General features: G+C 31.3%; 2 protein-coding genes across 3 annotated transcripts; both read right to left on the minus strand.

Annotated features, from left to right (window-relative positions):
- Window positions 1–10425: 10425 nt before the first annotated feature.
- Window positions 10426–13727, minus strand: LOC124370454. The gene has a single exon (XM_046828740.1). It carries the CDS (start codon window positions 13725–13727, stop codon window positions 11577–11579), a length of 2151 nt encoding a protein of 716 aa, XP_046684696.1. The 3' UTR covers window positions 10426–11576.
- Window positions 13728–14138: 411 nt separating this feature from the next.
- LOC124370453 (putative GATA zinc finger domain-containing protein 25) lies at window positions 14139–16397 on the minus strand. Of its 2 annotated transcripts, XM_046828738.1 has the most exons (3): window positions 16171–16397; window positions 15610–15855; window positions 14139–14223 (listed from the first exon to the last, which is right to left on the minus strand). In XM_046828738.1, exons 1-3 carry the CDS (start codon window positions 16196–16198, stop codon window positions 14216–14218), a joined length of 282 nt encoding a protein of 93 aa, XP_046684694.1. In that variant the 5' UTR covers window positions 16199–16397; the 3' UTR covers window positions 14139–14215. The 2 variants fall into 2 exon arrangements, with proteins under 2 accessions (XP_046684694.1, XP_046684693.1); XM_046828737.1 differs by lacking the exon at window positions 14139–14223 and having other exon boundaries at window positions 14706–15855.
- Window positions 16398–17300: the final 903 nt, after the last annotated feature.

Raw genomic sequence — 17300 nt, forward strand, 5'->3', positions numbered from 1 at the left:
TAATGGTAGTAGTTCTAGTAGTTAATCTGAGAGGACCTAAGGGTGATGGATTCCATATCGGACGGTGATGGAAACTATGATGTATTAAAATAAGAGAATTTGTAATCTAGATGATGCGGCAAAACCTAATAATGATGCAATAAATTTTAGTATTTTTCAGCGATGCTATTCAAAATTGTCTTACAATAATAAATGATAAAGTTGAAGAATTAAAAACTGAATTTTCGAGGAAAGGTTAGCGATTTAATTAAACATCTTGAAACTAAATTGAAAAATGAAATAAAAAATGGAGAGCAATCGATTTTCAAATATACAAAATTATTACATTGAGCTGGTTAAAAAAAGAAGGATCGTCAATGTTAGTGCCAGTATTAATGATAACGATGTTGTGATAAGACAAGAACTAAACTCAACTAGAGAAAAATTAGAGCAAACCGATAGTGAAATAAAAAATAAACACTTTTAGATTTAAAAAAACTATTTTGAAAATTTTATTAAAAACGATTTTATAGCTTTAAAAAATTATTATTATAATTTTAAATCACATGTTCGTGATACGATTCAAGAAATATTAGAAGAACTGGAAGACAACGATAAATAAGTTTAGTACAATTATATATATTATGGCTAGGAAAAAAAACAATTGTGCTAGTAGTTATCAAGGCTCGGGACTGATAACATCACTTGCCAATGCAGCAGGTTCAGTTTTAAATAAAGCAATCGATATTTTACCGGCGGAAATACACTTACCAAATTACCAATTTTGTGGTCCAGGAACTAATTTGAATAAGAGACTTGCATTAGGTCAAAAAGGAATTAATAAACTTGATTCATTGTGCCGTGAACACGATATAGCGTATGCAAAGTATAGTGACAATAAACACAGATCTATTGCGGATCGTATATTAGCTGAAGGCGCTTGGGAAAGAGTTAAAGCATCTGATTCAAGTTTAGGTGAAAAAGCAGCCGCATGGACAGTTACTAATATCATGAAAGCAAAAACCAAACTAGGAGGAGGAAGAAGAGGAGGTGGAAAAAAGAAAAAGTCAAACAATTGTTCTAAATGTAAGAAAAAAAAAATAAAAAGGAAAGTTAATAAAAATAAAAAGGAAAATTAATAAAAAGAAAACGGTTAAAAAAGGCAAAGGTCTATGTTTAAGACCGTATAAAGGTTCTGGTCATTCAAAAAAAAAATCACAATGTACTCGTCAAAAATAATCGATCGTTTAGGTAATAGACCATTAACGAATAAAGATATAATAAAAAATAAAGATATAATAAAATGTGCAAAAAAACTTAAACTACCACATTTCAGAGGAGTTTTTATGCGCGATTTATTACCAATTAGAATACGCAATAAAGAATCCTCAATTGAGGCGGTAGCTGCTAGAAGGGCCTATCTCGAGATGGGCCCTTTTTGCGGAGATCGCTTATATTTTTTCTCCATATGTTTAAAGTATAACCTCCATCTCACTCATTCAAATATTCCTCTTTGTTGTCAAGATAAACCTATTTAACGTCTATGTGTCGAGAGGCCCTTCTAGCATAGACAAATGGTGGCATCAGCTGGCTGTGTGTATGTGTTTTCTGCTGTACAATATAACCTCACTTCTTGTTGTTTTGTATTGTGATTGTTTTTTTTTTTTTTTTTTTTTTTTCAAAAGCTTTATTTCTGGTTCAATTACTACAAGTAAATAATTATACACAGAAGTTTGAATCATAGAGAACAGAAGAACATAGAAATATTAACATTAGTGGGTTTGCTCCAATGGAGACACCCTATAACATAATACAGTTAACAGAAAATAAACAATAAAATTAGTACTTGACAAACAATGTAAGTTTCAAATTATAATAAAATGTTTGAACAAGACGTGCTTTCAGTCTTCTGTTGACAGTTCTTTGGCCAATGTTAAATGGACAGCACCTGTTTGATTGGTCCAGAGTTTCTAGAAATGTAGCACTTAGTTTTCGGATGTAGTCACAGATGGTCGGAATTTCTAATTCATTATGAATCTGTCGGTTTCTAACAAACCATGGAGAATTTGTTGCTATTTCTCAAAAACTTGTTTTGGAATACTTGAAGTTTGTTCATTTTTGATTTATGGAGGCAAGGACCCCAAACTGGACAAGCATAAGTTAAGAGGGGTCTGAATATTCCTTGGTAGATTAAAAGAGCGCATTTAAGTTTAAGAGATGATCTTCTATTGATAATTGGGTACATTTGTGCCAATCTTGTGTTTGCTTGATTTAATTTTTGAATTTATGTGCTGTTTATAAGTAAGTTTAGAGTCTAATAAGACACCCAAATATTTAACAGTTCTGTCATTTTCATTCCATGGTATGATGTTATCTTGAATTTCTATATTCCTTAAGGGATTGAATTTTCTTAGCGAAAATATTTTCGCTTCACATTTTAGAGGGTTAAGTGCGATTTTCCAATTAACGAACCAATCCAACAGTAGGTCTGTATCAGTCTGAAGCATGTCAACTGCTGTGTCAATGTCTTGATGTTGGGAAATCAAGGCAGTGTCATCAGCGAAAAGAGCAAGCGTAGAATGAGCTGGAATGGGTAGGTCATGCATGAACATATTAAACAGGATAGGTCCTAAAATTGAGCCTTGTGGCACACCAGCCCGGATCTGTCGAACAGTGGGAATGAGTAGAATTTATTTTTACTGAAAAAGTCCGGTTTTCTAAAAATGATTCGATGATGTTTTGCAAGTAATTTGGAAGTCCAGTTTGAAATAGCTTATACAGAAGGCCTTTGTGCCATACTTTGTCAAAGGCCTGAGCAACATCCAGAAACAAAGCAGCAGAGTGTCTTTTATTTTCAAACCCTTGCACTATTGTTTGTGTTAACCTCGCAAGTTGCTGCGTAGTAGAATGTTTTGCCCTAAAACCGAATTGGTGGGGAGGAATACATTGAGCATCTTCAATGAATCTGCATAGTCTCTTCTGTATTAGCTTTTCAAATACTTTTGCCAGAGTGGGTAGTAGGCTGATGGGTCTGTAACTAGAGGGATTTCTAACAGGCTTACCGGGCTTGTGGATAAACAATAACTTCAGCATGTTTCCAGGATTTAGGAAAGTAACCAACGTGTAGGCATGCATTAAATAAAGTTTTTAATAGCTGATGGGCTGTTGGCGGGAGTTCCTTTAATATTAAGTTTGTTATCAAGTCATACCCAGGAGCTTTCCTCAACGGTAGGTATTGGATAACATTTCTAATTTCAGATGTTGAGATATACTGAGTGGGAAGCTCAGCAGATAAGATTGTGCTATTTAAAAAAACCTGTTGACTTCATCTTCAGTTTGCAAATTAACAGTAGGGTTTAGGGGGAAAAAGCATTTTCAAAATAATTCGCAAAAACCCTCACATTTTTTCAGAGTCACTCTGGTACGTCTCCTGGCCTTGTTGAAGGGGAGGGATCGTAGAAGGCGTTCTGAGAATTCTTTTGGTTGCCAGCCACATTGAACTATCGCCTGGGTTTATTTCACTCAAATATTTCTGATAGTCATTAATTTTGAAAATATCTAATTCTGATTTTATTTTCCTGATGAGCCTGTTAAGCTGCATGCGATCTTCTGGATGCCTGTGTCTCTGCCACCGTCTCCTAAAAACATGTTTTTCTTTAATTAAATTAAGAATTCTTTGCGGAGGGCGATTAGGACAAAACATGGTTTGTGATTGTTTTGCGACTGCTTTTTTAACCGAATTTTTAATCAGCTCAGTGAATTGTTAGTACACAGTTGTCAATATCTTCGAAAGGACTGTAAACAATTCGGCAAGATAATATTAGTTTCTAATTCGTTATGAAATACAGCCCAGTCAACTTTACCATTTATTAGTTTCAATGGAGGATTGGTTAAAATCGGGTTTAATTGAAAAAGTTACAATTACTGGTAAGTGGTCAGACGTTAACTCGCATAAGGTTTGCTGTACTATCGGTTCATTGAAATTATTAAACAAAACAATATCTAATATGTCAGGTTGCTGGTTTCTCTGCCACGGATAAAAATGTTGGTTCTACAGGAGCAGATATATTAATAGTTGTACGCATCAAGTAGTCATTCAATTTATTACCCTTTGGGTTATTAGTGCGACATCCCCATAAAGTGTTTTTACTGTTTAGATCTCCCATTAGAATAGTAGGACTATTATTATAGAGAATCCTATTAAAATCTTCATCAACAAAAACGTTTGTTAGGAGGTAAGTATGCTGATACTAATGAAAAGTTGAGTCCATTTTGTAAAATTATTTTTATGGAAACAGCTTCTAAACTTTGTAACTGGGGAGCAAGAAATTCGTGGTGTTTTATGTTTCTTTTGATCAAAATTGCGACTCGCTTACAAGTAGTATTTGAGTGTTTTATTTAGATTGGTGTTAGATACTGAAGAAATGAGTAGTGAACTTCTTTTGAAATCTAACTCAAAAGGTGTAAAGAGAAAAGTAGTTAGCACTGAACAGTGGGGCCGTAATGTTCGGAAATACAATCTTCCGTACATCTTCCAACAAATTAATAAAAGTAAAGTAGATGATGTTCTTTCCCTTATGTCTGCAGTAAGTGAAGAAAACCGATGGTTTTATGTAGATTATTTTGAGAAGAATGCAGAAAAATTTCCTTCCGATTAAGTTAATAGTTAATAGACAAAGTAAAAACTAAAAGTGAACAGTATTTATTACGCTATTCTCACACACTAATTTTAACATTAAAATGTGTTTAGGTTGTATCATGTTAATAAAGAATTATGTTGATGTAAATTATTGCTTTGTTTTATTTTGTCTGAACTAGAAAGGCCCCTAAATATTAGGTTAGAAAATTATTTTTTTTTATTTAAACCTTTGTACCGTTATGTGACGCTAAAAAACAGCATGCCGATTTAGGGTTTTATTACTGCTGGTTAGTAGGGTTAATAAAAGTAATTAAACTCAGTTACACTGTGGAAATATATATATAAAAAACTGTTTGTAAAATAAAAAATATAATAAGTGAATTAAATTATCAAAATAAATGGCTTGTATCCAATAGTAAACATTTAAATGCAGTTTTCTCAAAACATGGTTTTTTGAGATAGGCCCTTCTAGCAGCTACCGCCTCAATTATAAATTTAGACAGTTATGCAGGACAAGGTACACACTGGGTATGTTTTCACAAAATAGGTTTAAATGTTGAATATTTCGATAGTTTCGGGAATTTACGTCCACCAATTGAAATTCAAAAATATTTAAAAAGTGTTGACGGTAACAAAGTGAATATAAAATATAATTATTTTCCAAGACAACGAGCCGGCACAGTGAATTGTGGTCATTTGTGTTTAGACTTTCTAGCCGTGCGAAGATGATTTGTGTTACTGGAAAATATTCAAATTTAAAATGTTCTCTTTTTCCACCACTGGATTTGAGTTCGTCCGATTAATGGGAAATGGGATTTTTAGATTTAATGACATATAATTCAATTCCAAATATTGAAGAAGATATAAATAATAAAATCAAGATTGGTACAGACGTGCTGAGTTTACCAACTGGTGCATACGAGATAGAAGATATTAAGAAGTATATTACAAAAGATTTAGAAGAAAAAAAATCTTCTACCACTTTTAATCTTGTTGCGAATAATAACACACTTAATTGTGAAATATTATGTAATCAAGTTGTAGACTTTACAGTTCCAAATTCTATAGCGAATCTATTAGGATTTACAAATAGTCAAAAATTAGAAGCAAATAAATGGCATATATCACCTAATCAGGTCGCCATTAATAAAGTGGATATCATTCGAATCACTTGTAATATTGTTAAAGGATCTTATAGAAACGGAATAGAAGGCCATGTGCTTCATGAGTTTTATCCTGCTGTAGCACCCGGTTATAAAATTGTTGAAAAACCAAATATTGTTAAATACTTATCAATTACAAAACAATCAACATTAGATGAATTGTATATAACATTGGAGGATCAAGAAGGTAATTTAGTGAATTTTAGAAACGAAGAAATTAATTTAAGAGTTGATATAAGAAAAAAATAATGGGTATTGTATTTCCGATCAGAGAAAATAATAATAACAGTATTATAACTGGCGTTTCTAGTATAAGAAATAATAAATTTAAAAAAGATATTAGTCATGTTCGATCTTTGAAACAGTTAACATTGAAAAATTTAATTTTTCTACAAAATCTTCCGGAATTTAAACGAATTAAAAATGAGTAATATATTAAACGTTAATGAAAATATAGAAATTGATGAATCGCTTATAGAATGGGAATGGCATTCTCACAATCCATACACATCTAATTCTTTTAAAAATAGCGATGAAATTCGTATTCCTGTTCATCAACAAGATGCATATACGTGTCCTAATAAAAGTTTTTTACTAATTGAAGGGAAAATTATTAAATCTGCTGATTTAAAAGATGATACTACTTCAAGTCTAGTTAATAACTGTATGGCTTTCTTATTTGATGAAATTAGATATGAAATTTGTGGAACGGAAATTGATCGTGTAAAAAATGTTGGTATAACTAGTACTATGAAAAATATACTTACACTGAAACCGGGAGATGAAAACTGGATTAAAAATGCAGGCTGGAATCTACATCGATGGACGTTCTTGCAGATAAAACTAATTTTTCATTTTGTGTACCGCTCCAATTATTATTGGGTTTTGCAGAAGATTATAAAAAAATACTTTTGAATGTAAAACAAGAATTAGTGCTGATACGCGCTTCAACTGATAAGAATGCAATTTTTCAAGCTACACCAAGTCTTCACGAGTGTTCATTTCAAATAAATAAAATTGTTTGGAAAGTTCCTTATGTTCGTGTTGATGATAATATAAGATTATCATTACTAAAAATTACTGACTCTGATCAGCCAATAACAATGGCGTTTAGAAGATGGCAAATTCATGAATATCCTTCACTTCCTGTTTCTAAAGCTCAGACTTGGACTGTTAAAACTACATCTTTGGTGGAAAAACCTCGATATGTAATAATAGGCTTTCAAACAAGTAGAAAAGATAAAAATGATAAAAATTCATCATATTTTGATTTTTGTAATTTGGAAAATGTAAAACTTTATTTGAATAGCAAGTATTATCCTTATGATAATTTCAATGGATGCAAAGCACTGATGTATGAATTGTATTCAAGATTTCAGTCTTCATATTATGTAGGAAGTGATAACCAACCTTGTCTGAGTAAAAATGAATTTCTACAAAAATTTCCACTTTTTGTTATTGATTGTTCAAAGCAAGTTGATACAATAAAAACTGGAGCATTGGATATAAGAGTTGAATTACAAGCGAACGAAGACTTTCCAACTGGAACTGCAGTTTATTGTTTAATTATAAATGATGCAATTGTACAATACACACCATTATCAGGAATTGTAAAAAAGATTATGTAAAAATAAATGAATTTTTTTTTTATAAATATTTGATGTTGTTATTTTTTTCCATTGGGTTGCAAATAAAAACAATAGTAAATGGTTACATAGAAATAATTTATTTAATAAAAACATAACTTGATAAGGTTAGTACATTATACATAATATATGAGTTGGCCAGTTCCAAAATGAGTCTTGTCCACAAAAAATCGAAAATGAGATTTTAATGGCTTTGGATTCACAATTTTAAAGCTTCTTTGATTGGTTAACAGCTTTTGTTCAAAAAAAAATCCTGTCCCAGTAATAATAAGGGTATAATTTTGTGGTTATTTCCAAGATGAGTCTTGTCCATGAACAACTTTTTCAAAGTCATGTCCATTTTATTCACATAGACGTTTCAAACGAAGTCTTGTCCTATGAATACAGTTGTGACTTTAATATTTTTCCCGATTGCACTACTAAATAAGACCGGCTGTTTAACTTTATTACAGTACAAAACGTGTTTAATTCTTAGTAAGAATTATTTTTTACGCGTTGGCTAGCTTGCTGCTTGAGTATTAAAACATCTGATGCTGAAAAACCTCCCATTTTTTGGCTCTTCTTGTTTACTTTGCGAATAAATCTACGTTGATTAACATCATCTACTTGTAAGATGGAACAAGTGGCAATAATTAGTGATTCATTTATTGTACCAGCCGAAGAGGGAAGAGGGAAGAAGGCAGAAAACGACAACGACAATCAGCAACTTGGAAGAAAAACCAACTGAAAGAAAGGAGGTAAGTTGTAGTAATCTCACTCACTCCATAATACGAGTACAACTGTATAACCTAACTTTTTTGTTAATTGAAACATTGTGTTAAATAATACTGTAACTTCCATTCACTGTTTAAATTATTTCGATATTCAATTTTAAAAACATACAAGGAAAATAAAATATACCACTAGAAAGTTTACTAAGAGGTTTGTTTGGTTTCAGATACACTCCTTCAGCTCCACCAAAACGTCCAGAATGCGGTCACTCCAAGGGAGGTAAGCATGGTTTTTAACTGCTACAAAATAAACATGCAAGATGTTAGAAGATTCCATATGAACTTTCTATTCTTCGAGACAAAAGCTTGTTCAGGATGCATTTATACTAAAGCATACTGAGGTTGATAAGCCAAAGCGCAACCGGCCAAGAAAAGATGGCCCACCAAAAAACGTGCATATTAAATATATTTATGCCGAGTTTTAGGCAAGAAACAGGCAGGCAGGTAGTACGTGTTTGCCAAAAACTTTTCATAGGTATTTTGAATGTCTCTAAAACAAAAGTACAGAGAATATGTAAATTGCATTTTGAAACTGGCCTACAACCAGCAGAAAAACGAGGTGGGGATACTCGCTCAAAAGCCTTCACTGGTAAAAAGGCCGAGGGTAAAGAAGTTTATAGAAAAACTTGTGACAGTTGAATCCCATTATTGTAGGGAGAAATCAAAAAGGCGAGTACCTAAGAAGTGACTTGTCAATCAAAAAGTTATGGAGACTCTATAACTCACAACAGCCTCTCTCATTACAGGTCAAATACAATTATTTTCGTAATATATTTTGTAATGATTACAATGTAAGCTTTGGCACTCCTGCCACTGATGCATGCTCGAAGTGCTTACAGTTAAAGGAAGAAATTAAGGTCTGTAAAAAACCCTATTAACAAGCAACAAAAAATTACTGAGCTGCGTATCCACAAACTGAGATCCAATGCATTTTATGATATTCTAAGGAATGAAAAAGGAAGGTGAAATCACTTTCACGTTTTGACTGCCAAAAAAATATGCCCCTTCCAAAGGTACCGGACCAATCCGCTTATTATAGTAGACAATTTTACATTTATAATTTTTACAATATGTATGGGGACTTCAAAAGCAAAGCAAAATAGCCACAACACCTTTGTTTACTCTTGGACGGAGGACGAATGCAGTAAAAGTTCTAATGAGATAGCGTCTGCAGTTTACCATCGGCTTACCCAAACAGACTTCACCGGTATTAGTAAAGTACGTCTGGTTGCTGACGGAGCAGGGGGACAAAACAAGAACTCAATAATGTTGGGAATGGTGATGAAGTGGTTAATTGAAAAAGCTCCATAGAAATGTTACATCTGTCCCTCCTTGTCTTCCCAGTGCCAGGACATTCGTACATACCTCCCGATCGAGTATTCGGGAGGATAGAAAAGGGAAGTACGTAAAAAAAAGATACGATTGTATCTCCCCAGGAGTATTTGGACATATTTTCTCAAGTAGCCACTGTTCTGAGGCCCGATATCGATTTCCAAATTTTTGATTGGAAGACAAGCAAGTTTAAGTGTGTTAAAGCAACCAGGTAATTGGCATATCAAATTCCAAGCAACAAAGAGATTTATTTTGAAGAAATCAAGAACTAATGTTCTTGTGCAGGGAGAGGCTGGTTATAGAGTAAGTACAGGAGTGCCCAAAAATGTTTGTCAACAAGGGAAAACTGCCAGTGACATTGTCCCAGATGTTGTGCCGTTAGGTGTCAAGGTAAAACTGGTCAAGATAAAAGATGTAGAGAATCTCCTAGCAAAACACTTTGGAAATGAGTGGGAAAATAGACCCGATCTTAACTGGTATGTGAAAGTGCTGGAAAAACAACAGAACTGTGATCAAAACCGTGAACCACACGTAGAAGAAGATGATGTACCAATGGCTGGACATTTCTAACATTATTTGATTTTTAATATTGTTGCAGCTTTAATATTTTTAAGTATCACGTTTTTAAGTATTGTATAATAAAAGAATATTCCTTATGTTGATTATTTTTATTTTCCTGTATTTAATATGATTTGTTTCCATAGTAAGTCTTGTCCATAGCCAGCTGTTTCAAAACGAGTCTTGTCCAAAGTGATTGTTCCAAAACGAATCTTGTCCAACATAAAATGCGCTATAACTGCTTTATCTATATATGTAGGCCACTGAAAATTTATATAAAATGTTCAGATCATGCATACAAATATTTTAGTAAATAATTCAAGAAAACTTTTATCGTAGAATTAATTTTAAAAAACGTTTTATTTTGTTTACCGAAAGTTTTGGAAAGTGGACAAGACTCATTTAGGAACTGACCAACTCATATATATATATACATACAATAATGAACAAGAAAACAATTGTTAACAACTTTTTTTTAACTTTAATAATTTATGGCCATACGCTAATGTGTGAATACAGTCGTCTGATATAAATCTTTTGTCATCATTTCCATTTAACGCTATTTTGTTTATTGTAATTGTTCTTAAAATATGTTTTCTTGATTGAAATATTCTAATTTTTTTTTCTTAAATTACAAGACATAAATAAACAATTTTTGTAGTCGTAGAAATTAATATGTTTTTTTACTACTGATTTAGTTACACCTTTCGCTTTTTTTAAATTCAATTTTTTACAATTTTCTAAATAATTATCGTTCATCGTTCTATACGTGTACAATTTGCTTCTTAATCCTACGAATTCAACTATTGGAACACTCATGCACTCGTCTTTAAAACAACCTAATTTTTTCTTGTTGTGTTCAAAAAAACATTTATGTTCTTTTGGATAGTCTGACATATCAAAATAATTTTTAATTTCTAAATTAGTCAAATCTTCATAAAAATCAGTAGTAAAAATTTCGTAAAAAAAAGAATCAGTATCTATATAGAGTAAATTAATTTTATTAGGATAAAAAGGTTTCATTATATTATAATGAAAATTATACATGTGATATTTGCTTAACTCTAACACAGTGAAACCTATATAAATGGGTTTATTAAACAATACAGTATCTTTAGCACATTCTACAGCACTTAAATTTTCAGAATAGATTATTCGGTTCTTAAAACTCGGTTTGGATATCAGTTTTGTTAGTCTTTTTTCGTTATTCACTAATTCTAGATTTAATCTATCACGTACATTTTCAATAGATTTTCCAAACATAGCGTTATTGAGTAATTTATAAAAGTCTTTTTCAAATTCATTTTTACTCTGTTTTCTTTTGTCAGTATTAAACATTATGTATGGTTTTAACCATTCACTTTGATTGAATTTTAAAACTCTGTGTATTCGTTTTAATACTAATCCGTTTTCTATTGCTTGTTTCAAATTAATATAATGGCAAACATAGTAATCTTTATCTAAAAGCGTTGACAATAATTTAGGTTGTTTAGATTTTGGAGGTGGTTTTTTTTTCTGGTAAAAACGGTAAATCATTATGTTCTTCGTGCAAATAAGAAGGGTAACCGATACTGCACTCAACAATATAACCTACTGGGCTATCGTCTGAAACTGATTGCACATCAAATTGAATGATCTCTTCCGTTGTTAACCATTGAAATCCGTCTTTTGGAATATGTCTAATCATAGCCCAACCATATAAGTTATTTGCATCAATGTATGTTAAATAACTAGAAGGTGTATTAACATCATAGAGAATATCATTTAAATATTTGTTATTTGCTTTAGCATATCTTTTCACAAAACTCGTTATTCCACCTCGTATACCTTTCTCAATAAACATATACATATCATAAGTAGGAAGCAATTGTAATTCAACTTTTGTAAATTTTAACATTGCGTCGAATGTTAAACTGGGAAGCGTTAAGTAATTAGCAGGATCTAAATCGTAATTATTACAGCATATGGTTCTAAAATTTTTTAAAACATCTGCTAATAAAAGTACATCTGTACTTAAATATATATCTGAATAGTCGCCTAATGTTGTACAATTAAATTTTGACCAAACTTCTTTGGCATGATCAAACTCTTCATCTGAAATATGTTCTTCTGTTATTTTATTGAAAAAACATTCTTTTGGTGGCAATTGTGTTTCTTCTAATTTAGTCCATGAATCAGTGTAATCATAAGGATATACCCCTTTTCTAGTAACAAGAGGCATATCATCATGATTAAAAAACAATTGAGTATGGTAAAAGTGATCTTTAGGTAAATTTTTTGCTAATTGTGATAAACTGGTATTTAAAAATCGAAAACTATCTAAAAAACGTAATTTAATTTTACCAATAGTTGATTTGGAAAAAGTAACATATTTTTCAGAAGAATTTGGAATAACACTAATTTTTTGTCGATCACAACCTAATTGCTTTACAATAAAATGTGTATCGTAATTGGAACTTCCATGTAAAAATACAGGTAAAAAAGTTTGACTTTTTCTTTTCAGATTACATTTACTACAAACAATGTTTCTAAAACGACCAGTAAAATGACAGTGGTCTCTAACAGGTTTATCTAACATTGAAAATTCTAAATTACATAATTCACAGTGAGTAATTGATTGAATTCGATTGAGTTCATCAATTGTAAGCGATATCATTGGATTATTAACATCAATTAAATCAGCAATTAGGTTTGCAATTGATATGAGATAATCCATAAATTTTAAAGCAGCGTCTGGTCCTCTATAAAGATAAGGATCATTTGGCAACTGAGACGATATCGGTTCTGGTAAATCTATGTCTACAACTAAATAGACACAAAAACTCATAGGTTTATGAATTTCATTGACTAATGTATATTGCGACTGTTGTTCATTAACTTTTTTTAAAATACATTCAAAGTCGCAATATGCAACAACAGGAACTTTGTATTTAAAGTGAAAATTTTGAAATTTTAAAATTGAAGGATTATCTTCATTGTCAACAAAAGGCATTTTTGCATTTAACGGTTTATTAATTTTACAATCTTTTATATGAACTTTTAATCTGTTAACCTTATCATTTCCACAATAATGGGTAAAACAACGTTTACAGAATACCATTTTTTTTGTCGATTTAGAAATTTGCGATCGAACTAATCTTGAAAAATCTTTAATATAACAGTAATGGTTATTCCCCTGATTATTTGATATCAACAACAAATCGAAATGATTTTCAGACTCCGTTTCACAAACTTTAAGCGGATAAATTTCTAAATTGTTATTAATACCGTAAACATTTATACTAATTCCTATGTTATTCTTCTCAAACTTTTTAATCTGTCTCAAAGGACATGGAAAATCTAAATCATTAAAATTAAATTTATTAATAATAGATGTGTACCTTTCATCAATGCGGTCTTTATGGTCACCTTGTATGTACCGAGCTAAAATTGACCATTGAAAACATTTGTTGTCATTAATATTTTTCGGATTAATAATAGCTTTTTTGTCTTTAATAGTTTTTGGAAGAACAATATACGAAGAGCCTCCTAACGGTCTGTATCTACTAAACCGCAAGAGAATTCCGTCTACTGATCTAAGTGTCCATCCACTACCTTTACCTAAGTATTCGCTTTCCTCATTACAAAATTTGGAAATCATATTGCGTAGTATATTGTTTAGAGAGTCACTTTGAAACACTGTAAAATTTGATGTTTTAAAAGCGGTTTCTTGAATTTCGCCTGTAAACGGTTTAACATAAGTACATTCAACTAGAATATTAAATTTTAAAGCTCCAAATTCATTTAACAAATTTTCAATAACTTTTTTCATTTCATCTTTTGAAACTTGTAATATTATACAAATATCTTTTATATTAGAATCATCATTTTTTAAATAATAGGTTTTTAATATTCCTTTAAACGCGTTTTTAAGTTCTACAAATTTATTGTTAGTACAAACTAAATCTAATCGATCTTTTTTTAGTTTTAAATTTGGAAAATTTAACGTATTTTTATTGTCAGTAGTAAACAATTCTGATGACGATGATAATGATGATGAAAACGAATTCTCCTCCTCCTCCTCCTCTTGATCTACTTCCATTTCATAGTCACTGTCTATTTCCATAGCTTGACTAAAAGATGAATCCATTATCTATCTATAAAACAATTTGATAAACTAATTTAGTCCTGTTGAGCCAAATCCTTTAGCTCCTCTAACTGTGCAATTTAATTTGTCAATTGTAATTTCCTCAACTTCGGGATAGAATATGCGTTCACATATTAATTGTGCAATTCTGTCCCCAATATTTACTTTAAACTCGGTACTCGATAAATTAAACAATAATACACCAATATTTCCTCTATAATCTTTATCAATAACTCCGGCTCCTACGTGAATCCCATATTTTAATGATAACCCTGATCTGGGCGCTATCCGTCCATAGCAACCGTCTGGTAACACCACGGCTATGTTAGTGTTTATTAATTCACGTTCCCACGCTTTAATAACTACAGTTTCACCACTTCTTAAATCAAAGCCGGCAGCACAAGACGAATAACGTTGGAAATCCGTTTTCTGACAGCCGTGTAAATTTTAAGTTTGTATTTTCTGAAAAAAAAATAAAACTAACTATATTATTTAATTAAACCCATTTACTACTTACACTATGCCTTATCTTTTTTATCATAAGTGACAGTTTCTTGTTTTACGTTTTCAAGTCTTAACATATTTTGTCCTACTGTTGTTAATACATTATTAATTGTATCAAAAATATTCTTATCTTCTACATTTTGTTTAATATCTAACAAGAAATAACCTTTTCTGGAAACTTTTTGCCAGTAAAACTTTTCGTTTTTACATTTTTTTAGATCTCGAACATCAGTTATTTCAATCTTGATTAAATGTGTTCCTGACTCGCCAGGTGTGGAAATTTTCTTTTTCTTATCCCCACATTGGTATTGTAAATGTTGAGAAATGAACAACGATCTACTTTTCTTTTGATTAAATAATTTGACAAATTTATCACCTTCATCATCATCATAATCAGCATTGTTATCACAATCAGTATCAGATGATAATGATGATGACGATGCTTCATTTTTAGATCTTTTAATTCCTTTTTTGATTTGTTTTTTAGCAGAAGTTTTTTTCTCATAACCTGTTTCAAGTGAAATTAATTTATTTCTTCCAATATCTTGAATTTTTTTAATAATATTTAATGGAAATGAAAGATTTATATTTTTTTCAACAACACCGGAAAAGATTGATAACAATTCATCACAAGGCTGATCTTGTAACATGTAATACAATTGTTTGTCTTGTGAAAGATCACCAGACATCATATAATGTTTTGAAAGCACATCGCACAAATTTTGAAAAATAAAAAGTAGTTGTACAGCAACGGGATTCATGTAAACCTCCTTTGATCTTTGAAGTTCTGCAACTAACTGTTGCCATGTGTCCAAATTTCTAAATCCTATCATCCAAAGATTTTCTATTATTTGCATTAAAGTTAGAAACCTTATGTGTGATGTTGACCTACCAGTATTTGATGTAGTAGGAGTCTGTCCTTGTTGCTGCTGTTGTTGTTGTTGAGGTTGTTGCGGTTGTTGTTGCGGTTGTTGTTGCGGTTGTTGGTGCGGCTGCTGCTGCAGCTGCTGTTGATGATGTTGATAATGTTTGTTGATAAAAGTAGTAGTTGGCAGTTTAGGTAATTTTTTAGAAGAAGCGGCTGATGATGGTTCTTCTTCAACTCGCAGAGTCAAGTCAATTGTTTCCGAGTTCATTTCTAAAATATAAAATACAAAATAATTAATAAACAGTATAATCAGTACAATTGAAATTAATTTCAACAGTAATAATTGTTACCTTGATGATTTGATATCATCAACAAATCAAAATGATTTTCATTTTCCAATTAACAAACTTTAAGTGGATAAATATCTAAATTGTTAATTATCGAACTAAAATTAACCATTAGAAACATTTATTTTCGTTAAAATAAAAGCTTTCTTTATCGTTAATATATTTTTGGAAAAACAATATAGGCCTAGGAAAAAAGCCTCCTAACAAAAAATGAAATTAAATTGAAACAAATACACACCTGTATGTTGGAGTGTCTTGGTGAACATTCAGAGACCACTGTTGACTGAAAGTTTCTCCTCGGCTTATAAAGGAAGCTTCAAGGCTGACGCGTACTTACTCTACACAGTTTGTAATAATATTTCAAATCAATTCCTTTTCAAACAACAATCACCAATATGCGGTATAACACAACTTATAAATTTATTATTAAAATAACAGATTAATAATTATTTGGTTAAAAAATACTTTGTTCTGAGGTATGTACTTATATATTAAAATATATTGACAATATAAAATTATTTCGTATAAATGTCACTGCATTTAAATTTCAATTTGTTTAATACTTAATGTTAACACATTTGGTTACAGAATATTTTGAATCTCCAATAAAAATTATATATCGTTGTCTGCACATTTAACACTATCAAACGGTAAGTAAATAAAAATCTTACATTTAATTTCAACAGTCAAATCAACTATTATATATATAACAAAATCGTAATAGAAAACTGTTATTAGTTTCTACATTGTCAAATAGTCAAATCATAATTTTGATATCAGTTGAAGAAGCTAGTATTTGATGCAACAAAGTTACGAGGCTATGACTTTCACTTGTCCTAGCACGTGGAATAATTATACGCGCTATATCCTGGTCACATCAATACGCTCTTGCAAGTGGAATTAATTAAACAAGTTCTGTAAACAACTACCTTCCAAAGAACACTTATACTATAACGCGTTTCTGATCTTCTAATATCAATAGTATCACTACTCCACTGTAAAATTTTCTTCAGTTTATACACATCACAAGTAAACTACGTATAGTCATGTGTTGTTCTATTAACAATTGTATCATGAAACAAATCATGTAGTGTAATATTTTAACCCTCCGAGCGTCGGCCGACTTGTTTTAACCCTTCCACCCCCCCCCCCCCCCACCCACCCCCTACGGGCGATGTAAATAGAGAAATCATCTACAAACAAAGAACAGCGCACAGGAGGGGTAACGCAGGACGATATGTTATTGATTGCAATGGCAAACAGAGTACAACTTAGAACGCTACCTTGTGGAATACCATTTTCCAGCGTGAAGGAATCGGAAATGGTGTTCCCAAGTTTGACCTGTATGGTTCTTTCCGACAAGAAGCC

The sequence above is a fragment of the Homalodisca vitripennis genome, unplaced genomic scaffold (assembly GCF_021130785.1).
Source record: "Homalodisca vitripennis isolate AUS2020 unplaced genomic scaffold, UT_GWSS_2.1 ScUCBcl_170;HRSCAF=1486, whole genome shotgun sequence".
NCBI classification, from domain to species: domain Eukaryota; kingdom Metazoa; phylum Arthropoda; class Insecta; order Hemiptera; family Cicadellidae; genus Homalodisca; species Homalodisca vitripennis.

Excerpts from the sequence above, each read along its gene's own strand:
- LOC124370454 (XM_046828740.1), bottom strand. The coding sequence starts at position 13,727 with ATGATTTCCAAATTTTGTAATGAGGAAAGCGAATACTTAGGTAAAGGT.
- LOC124370453 (XM_046828737.1), bottom strand. The coding sequence starts at position 16,198 with ATGTTCACCAAGACACTCCAACATACAG. Across the intron at positions 15,856-16,170 it reads CAAGACACTCCAACATACAG|AAATGAACTCGGAAACAATT; the intron begins GTGTGTATTTGT and ends TTTATATTTTAG.